General features: G+C 37.0%; 1 protein-coding gene across 1 annotated transcript; it reads right to left on the bottom strand.

Annotated features, from left to right (window-relative positions):
* Positions 1-13,104: 13,104 nt before the first annotated feature.
* Positions 13,105-13,737, bottom strand: LOC140159590 (uncharacterized). Its single transcript, XM_072183083.1, has one exon. It carries the CDS (start codon positions 13,735-13,737, stop codon positions 13,105-13,107), a length of 633 nt encoding a protein of 210 aa, XP_072039184.1.
* Between the last annotated feature and the right edge of the window lie 6,674 nt (positions 13,738-20,411).

Below are 20,411 nucleotides of genomic sequence, written 5' to 3'. Positions count from 1 at the left end.
TCAACACGCGATATATTCAAAATTACCGCACCGAAATTGCCGGGTGCAATGACGTCATGGTTATTTGTGCTCAATTGTCATCAGCCTTCATTGTGTTACTGGGACGTCATTGCCACAGGCAATTTCGGTGTCCGGGAAATTTGAATATTGTGTGGTGAGAGACGGCTGTTTTATTTGTTTTTAAGATCAATACGAGTTTGCTTTAAATAAAACCACATGATATTTATTTTTCTGACATATAAGGCATAATGTTGTGATTGCTGGAGACTTCCTTCAAAAGAAACAAAAGCACAATGAGTATTGAATGAGTTACTTATTGGAATGTAATTTCCAAAGAATAAAAACATTGAATATAGTCAACAGTTTGTGCGTATGTTTTAATTTGAATGTGTTTTTTTTGGGGGGGGGTTTAACTTCAAAAGTTCAGGAAAAAATATTTGACACAATCAGATCCATTCCAATGTTTGAAATTTTGAATTTGAGACAAAACAAGTAGGAGAAAAAAGACTTATTTTGACAGTCAAATAATGAATGAAAGAGGTACCTCACTGCTTAACAAAAAATATGTGACGGGGAAACTTAACATCAACTTTCATTAGCCTATGCACTGCTGTCTGCTGTGAACCTTTTACACCAGTTGAGATTGAGACAAAGTATGACGTAATTGACGTCGGCCGTCTGCAAGTTTCCACTGGGCTATTTCAGTTAAAATTCATACACCCTACTACATGTATATGGCAAACATGACCTTAATCTCCCACACAGGGGGTGTGAATTTCTAATGGGGTTACCTGAATGGGTGACTCCATTTGCAATCTGCACCCCATAATGTGGGAGATTAAGATCATGTCTTCTGTAGGGGGTGTATGAATTTCAACCGGAAGAGCCTATTCAAATCTATGAATGAAGTACCCATGCACTGCTTTATGTAATGAAATCAAGGGACACAGTCCTGATGAAGCTCTTATATGTTTGATATTTTGAATACCTTGGAACCTCCGTATGTACTCATTACTTAATGTTCAAAACCTAAGGGCTAAACTGTTTTAGACCAAATTGGGACGGTAATGAAATTTGGTATAAAAATGGGACACATGGTTGAGGGGATCAGGCCCGGGGATCGGTCATTTCACAGATTTCCCGATGTAGTTAGGTTACATGAAGAGTAGACAAATAAGTAGGTCACATAATCACATTGGACTATTCTAGTTGAAATCCATACACCCCCTATGTAAGACATTACCTTAATCTTCCACACAGGGGGTGTAGATTTCAAATGGAGTCATTCAGGTAGTCCCGTTTGAAATTCACTCTTCGTGTCATACTGCAGTTACTGTCCGTTTTCCTATACACAATACACAGTGCTCTCACCATTGACGCGTGACCTCTACAAATGATGTACGTTGGAAGAATGGGCACTTGCCTAGTTAACATCACTGTGTGAAAAATAACCAGCCAATATTTTAGCTATTCTCCAAACTTCTAGCAAATATATTTCTCTAACATGACCTAAAATTACAGCTAGGTTAGATGTTCAGAAATGGTCGCACTTTTGTAAAATAGGAGGGCAAAGCATAGCTAGCTCATAGCTAGCCAACTCCCCGTGTTAATTGAATGGAGATTTGACCGAAAATATTGAGCTATATTGGTAACGGACCGCTCCGTTCTGAAGGATGCCACAAAAAACGGTACCAGCTACATTTAAACTATTCTAAATAGGTTCTAGAAAATATAGTTTTGTAACATGTCCTAAATTTTTAGCTAATTTAGATGTTTGGAGAGGGTCGCACTTTTGTGTTTTAGGAAGGATATGTAAACGACAGATAACACCCAAAATATGAAGAAATTATTTCCAAACCGTGTTAAGTCAACAATCATTATGTTGCTCATTTTGAAGAATGCTGGTTAACAAAAAGCAGGTCTTTGTCTCATTTCGTGAACAAAGGTACACATACCATTGTTTCCTTTCGTTTCCTTTATAATCGGTTACCCAACTGAAGCTATAATACCAGCTTTATTGCGATGTCGCACATGTAAAACAAGACACTTGTGCACAACCAGAGAAGATCTGATTTAATCAGTGAGCTGCTTCAATGAGGGTTATCTTGGTTTAATAGCTTTTAATGGGGTTTAAGTCCTGCAAAGGTCGAGATGAATTCTACTGTAGACATGACTGCATCATGTGTGGAAGATAACTAAGATCGAAGTCTTCCATAGGGGGTGTATGGATTTCATCTGGAATAGCTCCTTTCGCAACGTGCAAGTCAAACGATGCACCGTGTTGTAACTGTGCTGGGATTTGTACCAGGGTCTATCAATGTAATATGTGTTCTTGCCCAACCGATGATAATTTGTAAACCAGCAACTCGCATGATACAATTAGTGGAAGCCATTTCCGGGGCACTCAACTTTGGAGGTGACAGCGTATGTAGGGCTGTTAAGACCCCCTTTTTCACTATCGCTGTCACCAAAAGACCCCATATTGTTTTACGGACACATGCTCTGTCACCCGAAGACCCCCTATTTTTCCATTTGATCTGTCGCCCAAAGACCCTTACCATTACTCGTTGACTGCCGATAAACGTCCCAATAAATCGGACTTAGTCACCGGTCAGTTCTCATGATAGATATCCATGGCTAACGATGGTTAACTATGAAAACATGTTAAAGGACATCAAGAAAATTTTCTAAGTTATTTATTTTGAGCTCTTTCGAGTATCGACGAGTAATGGATATATTCTGTAGATTTAGGTTTTGTCTGTGACTGCTAATGTGAGGCCGTCGAGGTCGACGGGCTCAAACTCGTGGGTGGGTGTAGCTCTGTCCTGGCAAGAAGAAGTTTATGTTCGTTAAGTCATCCGACCCGGGGCCCCCCTCCCAGGGGTCATTTGAGGTCAAATGACTACAAACTGTCATATGGGCATGAAACTAGGTCGACGGGACTCAAACTCGGTGGGTGGGTGTAGTTCTGTCCTGGCAAGAAGATGTTTATGTTCGTTAAGTCGTCCGACCCGGGGCTCCCTCCCAGGGGTCATTTGAGGTCAAATGACTAAAAACTGTCATATGGGCATGAACCTAGGTCCTAGCGGTCTCAAACCCGGTGGGTGGGTGTAGTTCTGTCCTGGCAAGAAGATGTCTATGTTCGTTAAGTCATCCGACCACGGGTCCCCTCCCAGGGGTCATCTAAGGTCAAATTACTAAAAAGTGTCGTATGGGCATGAAACTTGGTAGGTACAGTCAACATTTAAAGCAGCATTTTTTGTAGGTCATTTTGGGGTCATCCAAGGTCACCACGGGTCATCTGAGGTCAAATTAGTAAAAGCTCATATATGGGCATGAAACTTGGTAGGTACAGTCAACATTTAGAGTTATAAGTTTAGGTCATTTTGGGGTCATCCAATGTCACCCTGGGGTCATCTGAGGTCAAATTAGTAAAATTGTCATATGGGCATGTCACCATCAGCCTGGTAATCGCGCCCAGACGAGAACCGCCAAATATGGGTAACCGCCTAGTCTATTTTAAAACTGATGCATCAATGACTATGTTCATCATGTCATATAGAGGCCTTGCATGCGACGTATCATCCCGTAAATATGGCGGACTACTCAAATGCATTCAACAAAAGCATGATTGCAATCTACCGTGACAGTTCGTCTCACACACATAATCCTGCACTACGATCAAATAGGTTGATGACAACATTTGATTGAATGGACTGCACTCCGCCATAACTACGGTGAAGGACACCGGTTGAAAACCTTTGTTTGGAGCCAATCAATAATTTCATGCAGGGCCTCTATTGTATCATTCTCACATAGATATAGAAATACTAAATTCGTTCACTATCTATATTTTTACTTCTAGTAGAGCTACAATCTAAGTAGCCCTAGAACTCTGGCCATAGTATCCGTTTTTACTTCCACTAGGGCCAGAGGCACTTACATTGAAAAATTTGTTGGAGATGCTTGAACGATCCAGTACAAAAAATCAATGCTTGATCGAACCAATACAAATGTGTGTCAGGTCACTAATTAACATGATAAAACCCACTTGAGAACACACAATCGCCAGTCATTTCTAAAGACGCATTTATACTCAATCGCTTTTGCAGAAATCTGAATCGCACGCATGATCAGTGTACTAAATCGCCGTCGTATTTAGTCTCCTCCGCAGCCAGTTTGGTTCCGCTCCTTGTGTGGAGGGAGCGTAACCAAACTGGCTGCGGAGGAGACTACGTCGTATTTGCCTGCTGAGCATGCGCATAAATCGCTGTTTTTCAAAAGCGACACGTAGGCCTATATTGACACCCTCTGTCGGTCAAGGATTCAGTCTGATGATGAGCAACCCATGGGTATAAACACAGCTTTACACAATGACTAATTTACATAGGCACAAAAGACCGTGTTCATGTACCGTTACTCAGCCAAACATGGCAGAGTAGGTCCCGGATGACGGTACATGTTCCTATCTCCTCAACGTTATACCTTTCCAACAAGGAAAGAGATACGAAAAGCGAACGTCTAAATCTAAGGGTTAAAGTTATGTTTTAGGTTAGGTTAGGATTTTTTTAAAGTACCCAGTACAGTGAACCTTATGGTACAAATGCGCGCGAAAATTTTAGCATAGGCCTATTGAAACTAAACTGGTGAAATATGGGACAAAAGTGGAATAAATTCGCGCAAAGCGCTAAAAACGGCATTCTGTGGCTATAAAATGGCCAAATATGAGGTTAATTTCGACACAAACCAATACACAGGCGTCAATATTGGGGGTGATTATATTGACCATCCCCCTAGCAAAATATTGTGGCATTTACCCCCCCGATCTACGCCTATGTAATTTAGAGCCCTGTGACTCCATCGGTCTCCCTCTCCCTCTCTCTCCTCCCCCCCCTCCTTTTTTTTTCTTCCTCCCCTATGCGATACGTAATCTATTTCCTCTTCTTTCTATATCTAACCAGGAGGGTGAAAGTGCATATAGGAACAATGCCAAAAACTACGTCACGCCGGTCACGCTATTGTTCGACTTAAACTACATCCACAGAGAACCTATTCTTGAGAGGGCACTCTATTCACGTGTTTCTTTTCCAACGCTAAAAGATCACGAATTTTGGTGGTTTGTAAATGAAAAGTGTCCGCACTATCGATTGATTACGTAACTGTTATGAATAATTTATTAGGTTTTTCAATGCAATCGCCTCGACCCATTAATATATATTATCTGTATTATCAAAGTACTTGGAATAGCAATGCGGTGAGTTCACTGAACTACGCCCTAATACCGATGGAGTTTTAATGGCGTTAATCCTCTCCATACACAGATGAACAAATACAATAGATGAAGGTCAACACGTATGACCTCCTATGTGACATGTTATATGCGATGTACAAGAACCTGAATATCATAAAGATCAGTATTCGTTTGTGCATATGAACTGCACATTTAGCCTACGTTGCTAAATATTACTCATTATATATTATGACAAATATTGGTATTATGACAATACGGTATATACATTGTATATAAAACGACTAATAGATCCTGCTATCATGGCGTCAGGTCAATGTTCATCATATCCCGTATGTTTCTTAAAATTCACTCATATTTGAGACAAATTGCTGTGCCCATTTTATAGGTGCACAGGTAGACGCGTGTTGTTTTTTATTTTCATTTCTTTTTAATGAAAGAAGTAAGGTTTTCCACTGCACGGGGGCCACAAGGGTGATACTAATTTTAATGCTATATTTTCAAAACGAATCGTGTTCCCGGTTGGCTCTATAGCGATTTAACAGAAAAAGTATTTCTAGTACAGTGCAGCGTCGGACTCTAGCTGAGAGCGTAGCCTAAGTCAATATAGACTCCAATAATGGCTCTCCATACACAAATGAACAAACACAAAGGAGGGTAGTCTCCTCCGTGACCAGCATGATTTCGATGGAGCGAAACCAAATTGGCTGCGGAGGAGACGGGTAATTTTGCCATGCAAATGAGCTGAGTGTCGTAGCCCTGCTATAGCCTGAGTCCCTCGGCCCCGATCTCGAAACAATCAACATGGCGGAATAAAATGGCCGTTTCTCCGATGACCGTGCGTAAGCAGTTGAAGGACTGGTGGATCAAGTCTAGCCCTGCTACATCATTCGCCATTTTGTAAATATTAACGCATGATCGTTGCTTTGAAGTTTCCACCGGATAGTCTGTGGATAGCGCAAGAGCATGCTTTGACCATGCGCAAAAAATGAATATCATGAAGATGTTTAAGATTGATTCTTAGATGTTTCAAAATTACCGGCATATTGCATAGATTCATCAAAGAATGGTTTGAAGTACTAACCTTATTTAGTACTTTTAAAAAATCGGGAGAATTTTACAAAATCAATGTTTTTACCTGTCGGTATTACAACTCGTGAAACACATTAGTGATGTGCCTGGGTGACCTAATCTACTAACCTTTAACGTTTCCTCTATGAACTCTAACCCTCCTGCAATATGGCGCCTATTGTCTAGAGTTAAACTACATCATTCGGTGTGTTACGTAATACTATGATGCCTATCCCTTTATATCCCTGATCTAACCTCCTTGGGCCTACATATTAGTACTGATATATCATACGCTGGCGAAATTACGTAATTAATCGGATTAATTAACATACTGAGAAATAGGTGAAAACAATTTTGACAAAAGGAGTTGTCCTTGTCAATTTGTAGACATGTACTTTTGATTATTTACATAGCTTCTTCTCCAATCACTGTGTAAAACATCCATCCAAAAATCTGATTGCTATTATTATATGGATGAATGGACATATCACAAAAGGATTGCTTATCTCAATAGGGCATGTACTTAAGCATTTTTTTTAACTGACCGGCGCACACCGTCGACGTCCTATACGATAAATATAAATTTAATACTCCGTTGGTGAGCGACGGGCGAGTGGTAGTGAGCGACAGGCGAGTGGTATTTCACTGAACGCAAGAAAAGGAGTTCTATCTGATTGGCTAGCAATCGATCGCTTAGGTCACTCAGTAGTCAACTACAAACTCATGCATTCAATTCGATTGAAATCGATTATTCTATTATTGACGAAGATAAAGAGCGTGATAGTGTGTCAATAATGTACATTGTATTGCAGCTGGATTTTACATACATTCCTTTATATTATTATTTCTCAAAGAGTTGAATATGATCACAATTTTTACCCAGGATTTCAAATTTTTACCCGCAAATTGCAGTTAAACATATCCACAGCAAAATACCGGTCCTCACTAATTAGTACATTTAATTTCCAGTTAGTACATTTAAACGAAACCTGTGATTTACGTGACAACAAATAAAATTTTCTTACAATAGAAATATCATATGGGATACTGATATGGTAGGCCGCAACCGCCACAACGTGGAGCTGCTACGCGTAGCTGACTTTTTTGTTCCGTGGAGCCAAATTGACCAATCATGTTAGAGTTTTTCATTACTCGGAGGTAAAACTGACCAATCAAGTACGACTTACTCATTACGTGAAGCGAATTTAGTCATTAAGAATTTGCCAGACGAGCTTCACGTAGTTGCAAGATATCCTCGGTCACGATAGTTATGATTCAAAAAGTAATTTATGAAAAGTACGAACCGACTTATTATTAAGATGGACATGCACTCACAAGAAACTCATACAGTATTGTACACAACTATATAGCTAGGCAGAGTGGTGGTAAACCATGCACACAATTCTGCGATCTGCAGTGTACGCCGGGAGCTGATTTGTACATCTTGCGCGGCGTGGCCTGCGGAATTCGACCTTCAGCAAACCAGTTCGGATTTACTTTATATACTAGTAGTAGGCCATACATACTGTAGTTACGGTACTGCCCGTTTTCCTATACACAATACTCAGTGCGCTCACCATTGACGCGTGACCTAGTGTATGTTAGAAGTATTATGCCATTGCCTATATGACGTCACTGTGTAAAAAATAACCAGTCAATATTTAAAGTATTCTCTGAAATTCTAGAAAATATAGTTTTGTAACATTTCCTAAATTTTTAGCTAATTTAGGTGTTTGGAAATATTGGTACTTTTGTGTTTTAGGAAGGATATGTAAACGACAGATAACACCAAAAAATATGAACAAATTATTTCTAAACCGTGTTAAGTCTGCAAACCATTATGCTTCTCATTTTCAAGAACGCTGGTTAACAATAAGCAGACTATTGTCTCATTTCGTAAACAAAAGCCCAGACAGTATTGTTACCTTGCGTTCGCTTTATAATCATTCACCTAACTGAAACTATAATACCAGCTCATTGTTCATTGCACAGGTAAAACAGACACAAGTGCAGTGTGTATTTAACCAGAGAAGATCTGATGTAACATAGTTGAGCTGTTTTCATTGAGTGTTATCTTGGTTTAATAGCTTTTAATGGGGTTTAAGTCCATCAAAGGTCGTGGTGAATTCTACTGTAGACATGACTGCATCATGACTATTTTTAAGTCAACAACATTCAACAATATGATCACCGTGATAGTATGACAGTATCAGTACCGTGGGTGTCAGTGATCCTGGCCTGACACAGTAGACAAACAAACAAACACGCCACACACATGGCACATGCATGCAAGGTAACATTGACTATACACTAATCAAACAATGGTATTGATCCTGTACAACTGTTCGTGGTTTATTTACATTCGATTCATTTAAAATCCACATAGTAAACATTAATTTTGGCAAGAGTTTTTCTCTCTGGAACGATGATGCATCAACTGGCTCCGCGTAATGAAAAGATCTAACATGATTGGTCAATTTAGCTCCGCGAAGCGAAAAGTAAGCTACGCGTAGCAGCTCCACGTTGTGGCGGTTACGGCCAGCCATATACTGATCATGCGAAAATCGTAAAACATAGAATAGAAACAGTGTGGCCGGCTCTCAAAATCTCAAATTGTATGCATAGCCTGAGTCGCACGGCCTATCTCGAACAAAATAGCTCAAAATCACCATGCGTAGTTGTTGAAAAACGTGAGGATTTATCGTACTACCACGGCAATTTTTAACACGAAGATATAGGTATGATGACGGTGTGCGGCGTTATTGGGCGTTTTATCGGAGGTCACCGAGTAGGCCTAATGCCGAAGATATTAATTGTCTCTATGCGCTTGAGAATTCAACAATATAAATAATGGTAGCTCTATTATAATACACATTAATGTTTTAAGCAGATAAAATTCCAAAATATAATACGTTTTCTGCCTTTGCTTGTCACGTGGTAGGCCTATGTTGAAGTTGCGATTATATTTTTAAATAAGTTTCAGCTGAATAACAAGAAGACAAGTGGCCTAGTGGTCTAAGGCGCTAGGCTCATAGAGTACTAAGCGTTGCGCCGTGAGTTCGAACCCCGCCTCTGCCAAACTTTAAAAGAAGTAAATTAAAATTTGACTTTTTTAATTTCATATTTGGGAAATGTGACTGGGAGAATTTATGTATGGTGTGGAGTGGTGTGATAGGGCATGTACTTTAACTGGCCGGCGCGGTCCGGTGACTAAGTCTTTATTGGGCGTTTTATCGGCAGTCAACGAGTAATGCAAGTTCAATTTGAACAGCAACTTTCATTTATCACTGATGTTGTTACTTATTTTGAAAAAACAACGACATTTGAAGCCATTTAGAACTAGAAATTCGATTTTCGAGGTTTCTGTGGCGCTGTTTCGGTTCTCACCCAAAGATTCAATTTAAAAAAAAGTTCATGTTCTCACCCAATGACCCCATATTTTTTACATTTTGCTCTCACCGAATGCCAAAAATCATGCTCTCACCCATGACCCCATATTTTTTACATTTTGCTCTCACCGAATGCCCCTTAGTGCAAAAGTGCCAGCCCTACACCTATATCCATTTCAAATTGAAGTCGAAGTCTTCCATAGGGGGTGTATGGATTTCAGCTGGAATAGCCCAGGCACCACCAGTATCACCAGTGAAAATATTTTCAAACAATTTTAGGAATAGCTTTAATGTCAAAAAATTATCATGGAGGTGGTTTTTTTCAAAAGAAAAAATTGGCAAATAAGATGGAAATGGCAGTGTTGATAAATTTGAAACTTGGCTCAATCACATGTGATGATTGTCCCTATGGACAAACTCCACAAAGATGACCAAAAATGTGACATTTTATTCTTTTGTCTTTTTCGGTCTTATCACTTGCCCGGTATGTCAGCATACCCTTAAAAATGCAAAAATCTGATTTTGATGATATTTTGATTTAGTAAATCGCTGATGGTGTCTTCAATGTGTGGGTTATTGCAGCTTCCTCTTCAAATTCTAATAGGTAAAGTCAAATTTGATTGCACCACTTTGAGGCAGACTGAGGAAGGGGAAAACCAAATTTGATGGGTTTTTAATCAAATTATGTACATTACAAAGGTACTCTCAGAAATGGTATCTAAATTTGAATCAGGGGTCTGAGTTGAAGTTGGACCATGCTCTCATGACCACATTATTAACTCTGTCAAAACATTGATTTCCTTTACATGGGGTATGAACGTTTGGACAGTATTTATTATGGGACATTAGAGCACATCAGACATATCGAATTGCATTCTGAATACGAAGAATGTCATTCTGATATCAAATAATTTTGGTTTTTGAAATTCGCAATGTAATACACATTTTATGGCAAATGATTAAAATTGATATTTTTGATATTTAACAGTACTCGAAGTAAACTTTATAAATCTGATGATTTATTTTAAAGTGTATGTAGTTGGGATGAAAAGCCGACGATCAATTGAAAATTTTGACCTTTCGTAATGAAGATATGTATTTTTTTCCCAAAACACACAAAAAAGGTCTTTTTTGGGGAAAAAGTCCATATCTTCAATATGAAAGGTCAAATTTTTCATTTGATCGTCGGCTTTTTCCTCCCAGCTACATACACTTTAAGAATATATCATTAGATTTATAAAATTTACTTCGATGACTGTTATATATTAAAAATGTGAAAAATATCAAATTTTAATAATTTGTCATAAAATTTGTATTATATTGTGAATTTCAAAAAATGAAAATTATTTGATATCAGAAAGACATTCTTCGTACATTCAGAATGCAATTCGATATGTCTGATGTGCTCTTATGTCCCACCAAAAATACTGTTGAAACGCTCAAAACGCTCATTCCAGATTCCTTAATGCAAAATCATGAACGTTTGGACAGTATTTATTGTGGGACATTAGAGCACATCAGACATATCGAATTGCATTCTGAATACGAAGAATGTCATTCTGATATCAAATAATTTTGGTTTTTGAAATTCGCAATGTAATACACATTTTATGGCAAATGATTAAAATTGATATTTTTGATATTTAACAGTACTCGAAGTAAACTTTATAAATCTGATGATTTATTCTTAAAGTGTATGTAGTTGGGATGAAAAGCCGACGATCAATTGAAAATTTTGACCTTTCGTAATGAAGATATGTATTTTTTCCCAAAACACACAAAAAAGGTCTTTTTTGGGGAAAAAGTCCATATCTTCAATATGAAAGGTCAAATTTTTCATTTGATCGTCGGCTTTTCCTCCCAGCTACATACACTTTAAGAATATATCATTAGATTTATAAAATTTACTTCGATGACTGTTATATATTAAAATGTGAAAAATATCAAATTTTAATAATTTGTCATAAAATTTGTATTATATTGTGAATTTCAAAAAATGAAAATTATTTGATATCAGAAAGACATTCTTCGTACATTCAGAATGCAATTCGATATGTCTGATGTGCTCTTATGTCCCACCAAAAATACTGTTGAAACGCTCAAAACGCTCATTCCAGATTCCTTAATGCAAAATCATAATTTAGCGCTTTATTTTATGGGAGGCGACCTGTATATGAAGTTTTTGGAGCCCCTGACCTAAATATAAATATAAATTGTATTGTATATTGTATATTGTATATTTTATTAGAAATCACATAGCAGCCAACGGCTGAATTGCATGACATTTACATTAAAAATAGCATTATGAAATATACATACGAGGGGGTATCCAAAAGTTTTTGACATCACCCAGAAGCGAAGGAGCTTTATCGATGAAATTTTGTCAGTGTAATTACTGGTCCTTATGTACATTATGGTCCAAAAATGGTGTCATAAGTATGTTTACTTTCTTTACAGGTGGCGCTAGATGGGCAGTAGGCGCATAACCTGTAAAATGGTGAAAATTGAGGCACGCAGCGTGATTAAGTTCCTGCATATGAAGGGTTAGGCCTACAATGCTCAGAAAATCTATGATGAAATGAAAGCTATCTACGGTGAGGATTGCCCATCATATGGCACTGGTGCTTTTTGAAAAAGGAATTTCCAAACTGGCCACATGTCCCTCACAGATGAGCCAAGAAGTGGACGTCCATCACTTTCGGATGATGCGGCCACAGTGAAGAAATTCAAGAAAGTGGAGAATCTTATCATGAAAAGGTTATGCGCCTACTGCCCATCTAGCGCCACCTGTAAAGAAAGTAAACATACTTATGAGACCATTTTTGGACCATACTGTACATAAGGACCAGTAATTACACTGACAAAATTTCATCGATATAGCTCCTTCGCTTCTGGGTGATGTCAAAAACTTTTGGATACCCCTCGTACATTAATAATTAAAACACTCAAACATTAAATAATATACAAATAAATAAGAACACATTATAATTGCACTTGACTGGATTTGGAACAATATCAAAAAAAGACTGGCAATAAAATCAAACTACATTGCTTTTAGGATGTTGGTGAGAAATGGTAGGGGACTATTTTGAAATCGGTTGGTCCTACATCTAAAAGAGTCAAATGTTGGTTGTCTTCTAAGAGTCATGTGGGAGTGATACTTACAAGGTGGAAACCAGTGTGAGAACATCACAGACGTGCTTGCTTTCAGGGCAAATTCCTTGCAGATGTTTTGTCTCCTCTCAGACAACGAATGAAGTTCAAGGGTAGCTAAGGAATCTGCATAGGTAGTATACTTTCTACCAAGGATGTATTTGCAAACACGTCTCTGAATTTTCTCAAGCTGGGCCACCTGATTATGAGTAAGACCAGAATGCCAAAGTGGGGCGGCATACTCTAAAACAGGGCGGGGTACCCCTTGTACACCAATAACAACTCCTCGGGTGAGAGAGATGCTTCCTTCAGTTTACGGAGCATGAAGAGTTTACGATTGGCCTTCACATACATTGAATCAACTTGATCATCCCAACATAAATTGTTTTGGATCATAACACCCAGGAGTTTAACCTTCTCAACAACAGCTATTTTTTTATCATCAATGGACAGATCAACATGTGGGGTAGCCTTCTTACCAAAATAAACTTGCATGGCCTGACATTTTGAAGGGTTCAACTTCAATTTATTGCTCTTAGACCACTCAGTGAGGGCATCAAGATTCTCTTGGATTGCACTATCATCACTATATGCCCGATTTTCACCTATTGTCAGGTCATCAACGTATTTCCAGACTCTGTTGTTTGTATGCTGGACATCATTCAATGCATAGTTGATCATGGCAAGAAAGGTAATAGGTCCCATGTTGGTACCTTGTGGAACACCTCCAGAGAGAGTAACCCATTCAGAACAAGGTTTGCTAGTGTACTTAACCCTTTGCTTACGGGAGGAAAGGAAGTCAATCACCCACTCCACAATTGCAGGGGAGACGCCCATCTTCAACAAATTGATGACAGCAATTCTGTGGTCTATCATGTCGAAGGCTTTGGTATAGTCCGTAAGGACAAGAAATAAAGTTTTGGTAACAGTCAAAAGGGAGTGCAATAACTATGTGTACCCCAGGGTGGTGAATTATATGATGCAAGTTTTTAAGGTAAGATGTGTTATATTTTGGCAGGTCAAAAGGAAAGGGGCCAGCCGATTTTTGAAAATTCACCCATACATTTTCATTGCTATTTTCAGTATTTAGCATTTGACATTACTATCTTCAGTAGATAATATTTTCATTGTTATCTTCAGTAGATAGCATTTGACATCGCTATCTTCAATAAATAGCATTTTGAAATTCAACCTTCAGAGTATAGAATTTTTCATTGTCATATTCAGTAGATAGAATTTGACATTGCTATCTTCAGAGTATAGCATTTTTTCGTAGCTATCTTCAGTAGATAGCATTTTCATTGCAGTAGATAGCATTTTGATATTGCTATCTTCAGAGTATGGAATTTGACATTCCTATCTTCAGCGTATAACATTTTTTCATAAACCATAATAAAACTTCTTAAAACTATCTTCAGTATAGCATTTTGACATTGCTATCTTCAGACTATAACATTTTCATTGCTATCTTCAGTAGATAGGCCTAGCATTTGACATTGCTATATTCAGTATATAGCATTTTGACATTGCTATCTTTAGCAGTTTTTATTGCTATCTTCTGTAGATAGCATTTGACATGCTATCTTCAGTGTGGCATTTTTAATTGCTATCAACATTAAATTTAACATTGCTATCTTCAGAGTATAGCGATTTCATTGCTATCTTCAGTAGATAGCATTTGACATTGCTATCTTCAGAGTATAGCATATTTCAATGCTAACTTCAGTAGATAGCATTTGACATTGCTATCTTTAGTGTTATTTTGGCAGTTAACACTTTTTTCAAAGTACCATGACCTTAATGAATTTATGTGAAGTTCATACGACAATATTCACAATAATGCATTTTTAGTAAAAACAAATGTTCAATATTGCACATACAGTAGATGTAGGTTCCAGTTGAAAGCACTTTTTCATCTAGTTGTTCACGCGCAATTGATCATGCACGAATTGTGTATGCTTTTATGACTCTCAAAATTGATTTTCGAATTCTGAACTGTGGAATTAACTTAATTAGGCCTAAATTATTTTATGATTCTAACGACAATTTTAAAAATTATTGCTTTGGGAAGGTAATTTACAAGTAATTAATTAATGCTATGCAAATTTTAACAATAAAGATATTACCAAAAAAGGGAAAGAAGTATCTTATCCTCTACACTGTTAAAAAATATTTCCGTAAATTTACGGAATTTTCTGGCAGCAAAATTTCCAGAATATTTCTTTTGTTTCCGTTAAATAACATTTTATTTCCATAGTTATAAGATATTTTCTGTAATGTAACAGACACTTTACGTATATTTTACGAAAATTCGTTTTGATTTACAGAAAATGTATGTATTTCTACGGACAAAAAATAAATACAGTGGAAAACGGAACTTCTGGAAATTTTGCTGCCAGAAAAATTAATGGAAATAATGGAAATATTTCCGTCAACAAAAGTCAATGAAGCACGTTTACTGTATTTAACAAAATGTTTAACACTGTAAGTATGAAAATGTATGTTGGAAAATAAGAATACTTTAATCATAATCTGAGGTCAGTTGATATTTCTTTCATTAAAATTGATTTTCCACTAAAAAAGTTTCCGTTAGTTTACGGAAACTGTTTTTACGGACATTTTTAACAGTGTATTGGCTCATCTTGGGAGAAATGATAGCAATGTAGGCCTATAATCTGAAGCCATGTTGTGTATGCATGACTGTATTGTTGCGTTTATTTTACTGTTTTGAATGGGGAAAACATGGGTTCTGTTGAAACAATGAGAGAAACAAGAGAACACACGAAGATAGGTGCCAAAGTATATGATTTGCTCTAACAAATGTTAAACGTTATTAATATACATTTTGACCAATCAGAACAAATCTTGCTTAATTTTGACCGATCACTACAGATCTTGCTAATTTTCATAAATGTTACGAAGTTGCTTCAAATTCTGTCAATCTGCAATATATAGTGAAATAGCTTGAAATCGTATAAACTTATGCTAAATTTTGACTAATCACTACAAATCTTGTTCAATTTTGACCGATCACTACTAATTCTGCTAACTTTTTATCGCAGGAAATTGTGCCCATTTAAGAAATTGAAAATTCTGATCAATCTGCTGAAATCATCGTAAATCACATTTATAAAGTCTACTTATGCTTAACAGCAATTTTTCTTAGTTTTTCCCATGTGACAGGGCCGTCACGATGGGCCTATACATGCATGTTAATTTAGTATAGTACATTCCAAGTTATGTCTCAGTAGATCTGTATTGATGAAGTAGCGCATTGTCATTTATTGTAGATCTGTGGGTTATTAAAAATAAACTTGTTAATTAAAATGAGTGTTCTGGAAGATGAACAATTAACAAAGCCGCAATAGATGTGAATTTTTGAATGTCAACAATGTAGCCCTTATAACAAGAGTAGTACCCATGGAGCCAAAAATATGCAACTTGCCAGGGGGTAGGCCTACTACTACTAAGCAAAAGTGGGGTCAAAAATAATTTGATTTATTGCCATTTTCCTTTCTGTGGAATTCGAAGGCAAATGGGCTTAATCATGAAATTAATTAAAAAGTAACTAATAACTGATATGTAGCTGAATGAATAGATAAATAATACATAAATAAATTTGATAGCATTGTCATTGCTATCTTCAGTAAATAGCATTTGACTTTCATATCTTCAGTGGATAGCATTTGACTTTGCTATCTTCAGTGTATATCAATGACATTGCTATCGTCAGTAGATATCATTTGCCATTGTTATCTTTATTTTATTGTATAGCATTGTCATTGCTATCTTCAGTAGATAGCATTTGACATTGCTGTCTTCAGTAGATAGCATTGACATTGCTTTCTCCAATAGATAGCATTGTCATTGTTATCTTCAGTGTATAGCATTGTCATTGCTATCTTCAGTAGATAGCATTTGACTTTGCTATCTTCAGTAGATAGCATTTGACATTGCTATCTTCATTGTATATCAATAACATTGCTATCTTCAGTAGATATCATTTGACATTGTTATCTTTAGTGTATAGTATTGTCATTGCTTTCTTCAGTAGATAGCATTTGACATTGCTATCTTCAGTAGGTAGCATTTGACATTGCGATCTTCAGTAGATAGCATATGACTTTGGTATCTTCAGTAGATAGCATTTCACATTGCTATCTTCAGTAAATAGTATTTGACATTACTCTCTTCGGTAGATAGCATTGTCATTGCTATCTTCAGTAGATTGTTATCTTCGGTAGATAGCATTGCCATTGCTATCTTCAGTAGATAGTATTTGACATTACTCTCTTCGGTAGATAGCATTGTCATTGCTATCTTCAGTAGATTGCTATCTTCAGTAGATAGCATTGCCATTGCTATCTTCAGCAGAATGATAGCATTTGACATTACTATCTTCAGTAGATAGCACTGACAATGCATTCTTCAGTAGATAGCATTTGACTTTGCTATCTTCAGTAGATAGCATTTGACTTTGCTATCTTCAGTAGATAGCATTTGACACTGGTATCTTCAGTGTATAGCAATGGCATTGCTATCTTCAGTAGATAGGCCTGGCATTTGACATTGATATTTTCAGTAGTTAGTATTTGACATTACTCTCTTCAGTAGATAGCATTGTCATTGCTATCTTCAGTAGAAAGCATTGCCATTGCTACCTTCAGTAGATAGCATTTGACATTACTATCTTCAGTAGATAGCATTTGACATTGCTCTCTTCAGTAGATAGTATTTGACATTACTCTCTTCAGTAGATAGCATTGTCATTGCTATCTTCAGTAGATTGCTATCTTCAGTAGATAGCATTGCCATTGCTATCTTCAGCAGAATGATAGCATTTGACATTACTATCTTCAGTAGATAGCACTGACAATGCATTCTTCAGTAGATAGCATTTGACTTTGCTATCTTCAGTAGATAGCATTTGACTTTGCTATCTTCAGTAGATAGCATTTGACACTGGTATCTTCAGTGTATAGCAATGGCATTGCTATCTTCAGTAGATAGGCCTGGCATTTGACATTGATATTTTCAGTAGTTAGTATTTGACATTACTCTCTTCAGTAGATAGCATTGTCATTGCTATCTTCAGTAGAAAGCATTGCCATTGCTACCTTCAGTAGATAGCATTTGACATTACTATCTTCAGTAGATAGCATTTGACATTGCTCTCTTCAGTAGATAGTATTTGACATTACTCTCTTCAGTAGATAGCATTGTCATTGCTATCTTCAGTAGAAAGCATTGCCATTGCTACCTTCAGTAGATAGCATTTGACATTACTATCTTCAGTAGATAGCATTTGACATTACTATCTTCAGTAGATAGCATTTCACATTGCTATCTTCAGTAAATAGTATTTGACATTACTCTCTTCAGTAGATAGCATTGTCATTGCTATCTTCAGTAGAAAGCATTGCCATTGCTACCTTCAGTAGATAGCATTTGACATTACTATCTTCAGTAGATAGCATTTGACATTACTATCTTCAGTAGATAGCATTGACATTGCTTTCTTTAGTAAGTAGATAGCATTGTCATTGATATCTTCAGTAGATAGCATTTGACATTGCTATCTTCAGCAGATAGCATTTGACATTGATATCTTCAGTAAGTAGCATTGACATCGTTTTCTTTAGTGTGTAGCATTGTCATTGCTATCTTCAGTAGATAGCATTTGCCATTACCATCTTTAGTGTATAGCATTGTTATTGCTATCTTCAGTAGATAGAATTGTCATTGCGATCCTAGTGCATAGCATTGTCATTGCTCTCTGTTTTGGCGTTTTGGGCCCGGGGCCCATAATTCTTTATCCACATTCTTAATCTGTAAAAATATAAATGGAAAAATCATTTCAAAAGGTCTATTTTCCAAACCTTCATCATCTTCCTCTTCATTATCATCTTCTTCATCGTCATCTTCTATATCTTCTTCATCATCTTCTTCTTCTTCATCATCATCTTGATCTTCATCTTTTTCATCACCTTCCTATTTATCATCCTCTTCTACATCATCTTCATCATCATCATCATTATTACCATTCTTCTCCTTCTTCTTTTTCTTCTTCTATATACAGAACAGCCAAGAAAACTTTTTAATAAGAGCGTTCCACTTCGTAATCTTCTTATTCTTCGTCTTTTATTTTCCTTCGTCTTCGTCCTGGCCCTCTTCCATTTCCTCCACATCATCATCTATTTCCTGTTCCTATTTTTCTATAATCACTTTGTTTGCATTATACATGTGTGATCCACAGAATTAAATTCAATTGAATTCTGTTGTGTAATCTAATCTTTCGATGTTCTTTATCTTAATATGCTTAACGTACCTAAAAATATATAACTTCCGTCGACAATGTTATATAAAATTGTATAAAATATAGGCCTACCATTAATATTATCATTAGTTAATTCCATTCGGATTGGCAGCTAATCCCATGATGTAATAATCTTAGACAGGTTTAATGTGTGTTTAAATACAAATTATATAAATTCAGACAAAAAAACAAAAAAAATCCAGGTTACTCAAATCTATATAGTATTATAATACAGTCTTACACGTCACGGGCCCCTCACAAAATTAGCCTTTTTAAATAGCTCAGCATAGGCTTTATGATGACTATTTTCTGAGGCTCAAGCACAACGCGTATAAGGAAACTACCGGCCTATATATTTTAATGTTTCATGCTTTTTCGCTGTCTATGTAGCATTTAGGATTCTCAAAGATTGGAAAGCACTATTACAATACTGCAAATCAGTGTGGCGTAACTGTAACCAGGACTTTTGAAGAGGATGGGGAAGGGGGGGGGGGGTGGTCAAGGGGTTAAGGACTAAAAATTACAAAAAAGCCTAAAACCCTGGCCTTGGCTTCGCCACTTTTCGGCTTGCTCACTTTCTGGTGAGTTCCCGTCTTTTGCATAATTTCAGCACTGATACCTTATCAGTAGTTTCAAAAGCTCAATTTTTTGTTGTTGAAATTCTTTCTTTCTTTCTTGAAATTCATACTTTCTTTCTCTCATTCTCTCTTTCTTGAAATTCTTTCTTTCTCTCTCTCTCTCTCTCTCTCTAATTCTTTCTGTCAAGTGTGCTGCGGCTTGTGGAGCAACGTCTAGGCGTTGTGCCCAGGCCCGTAGCCAGGGGGGTGTGTGTGCTGGGGATGCGGTGCACCCCCCAATGCCAAATGCCCAAAAAGTCCCATAGGCCTATGTGCGACCGTAGCGAGCGAAAAAATATAGGTTTTTATGCGTCTTGACCCAAAAAGTCCCATTTGCGGGAAAAAATGGTCAAAAAAAATGTCAAAATCCGCCCCTCCAGTCCAAAAAGGTCCAAATTTTGAAAAAAAAAGTCCACTTGTTCAAAATCAGACCCCCCCAATAAGTCCTGGCTACGGGCCTGGTTGTGCCTGTGCGTAGCGCACTATAAATCACTGTCCTTTTTTTCTTGAAATTCTTTCTTTCTCTCATTCTCTCTTTCTTGACATTCTTTCTTTAGTTTCTCTCATTCTTTCTTTTTCTCATTCTTTCTTTCTTTTTTTCTTTCTTTCTTTCTCTC

Source organism: Amphiura filiformis, chromosome 8, assembly GCF_039555335.1.
Source record: "Amphiura filiformis chromosome 8, Afil_fr2py, whole genome shotgun sequence".
Lineage (NCBI taxonomy): Eukaryota > Metazoa > Echinodermata > Ophiuroidea > Amphilepidida > Amphiuridae > Amphiura > Amphiura filiformis.
This window is presented reverse-complemented; position numbering and strand designations above follow the sequence as displayed.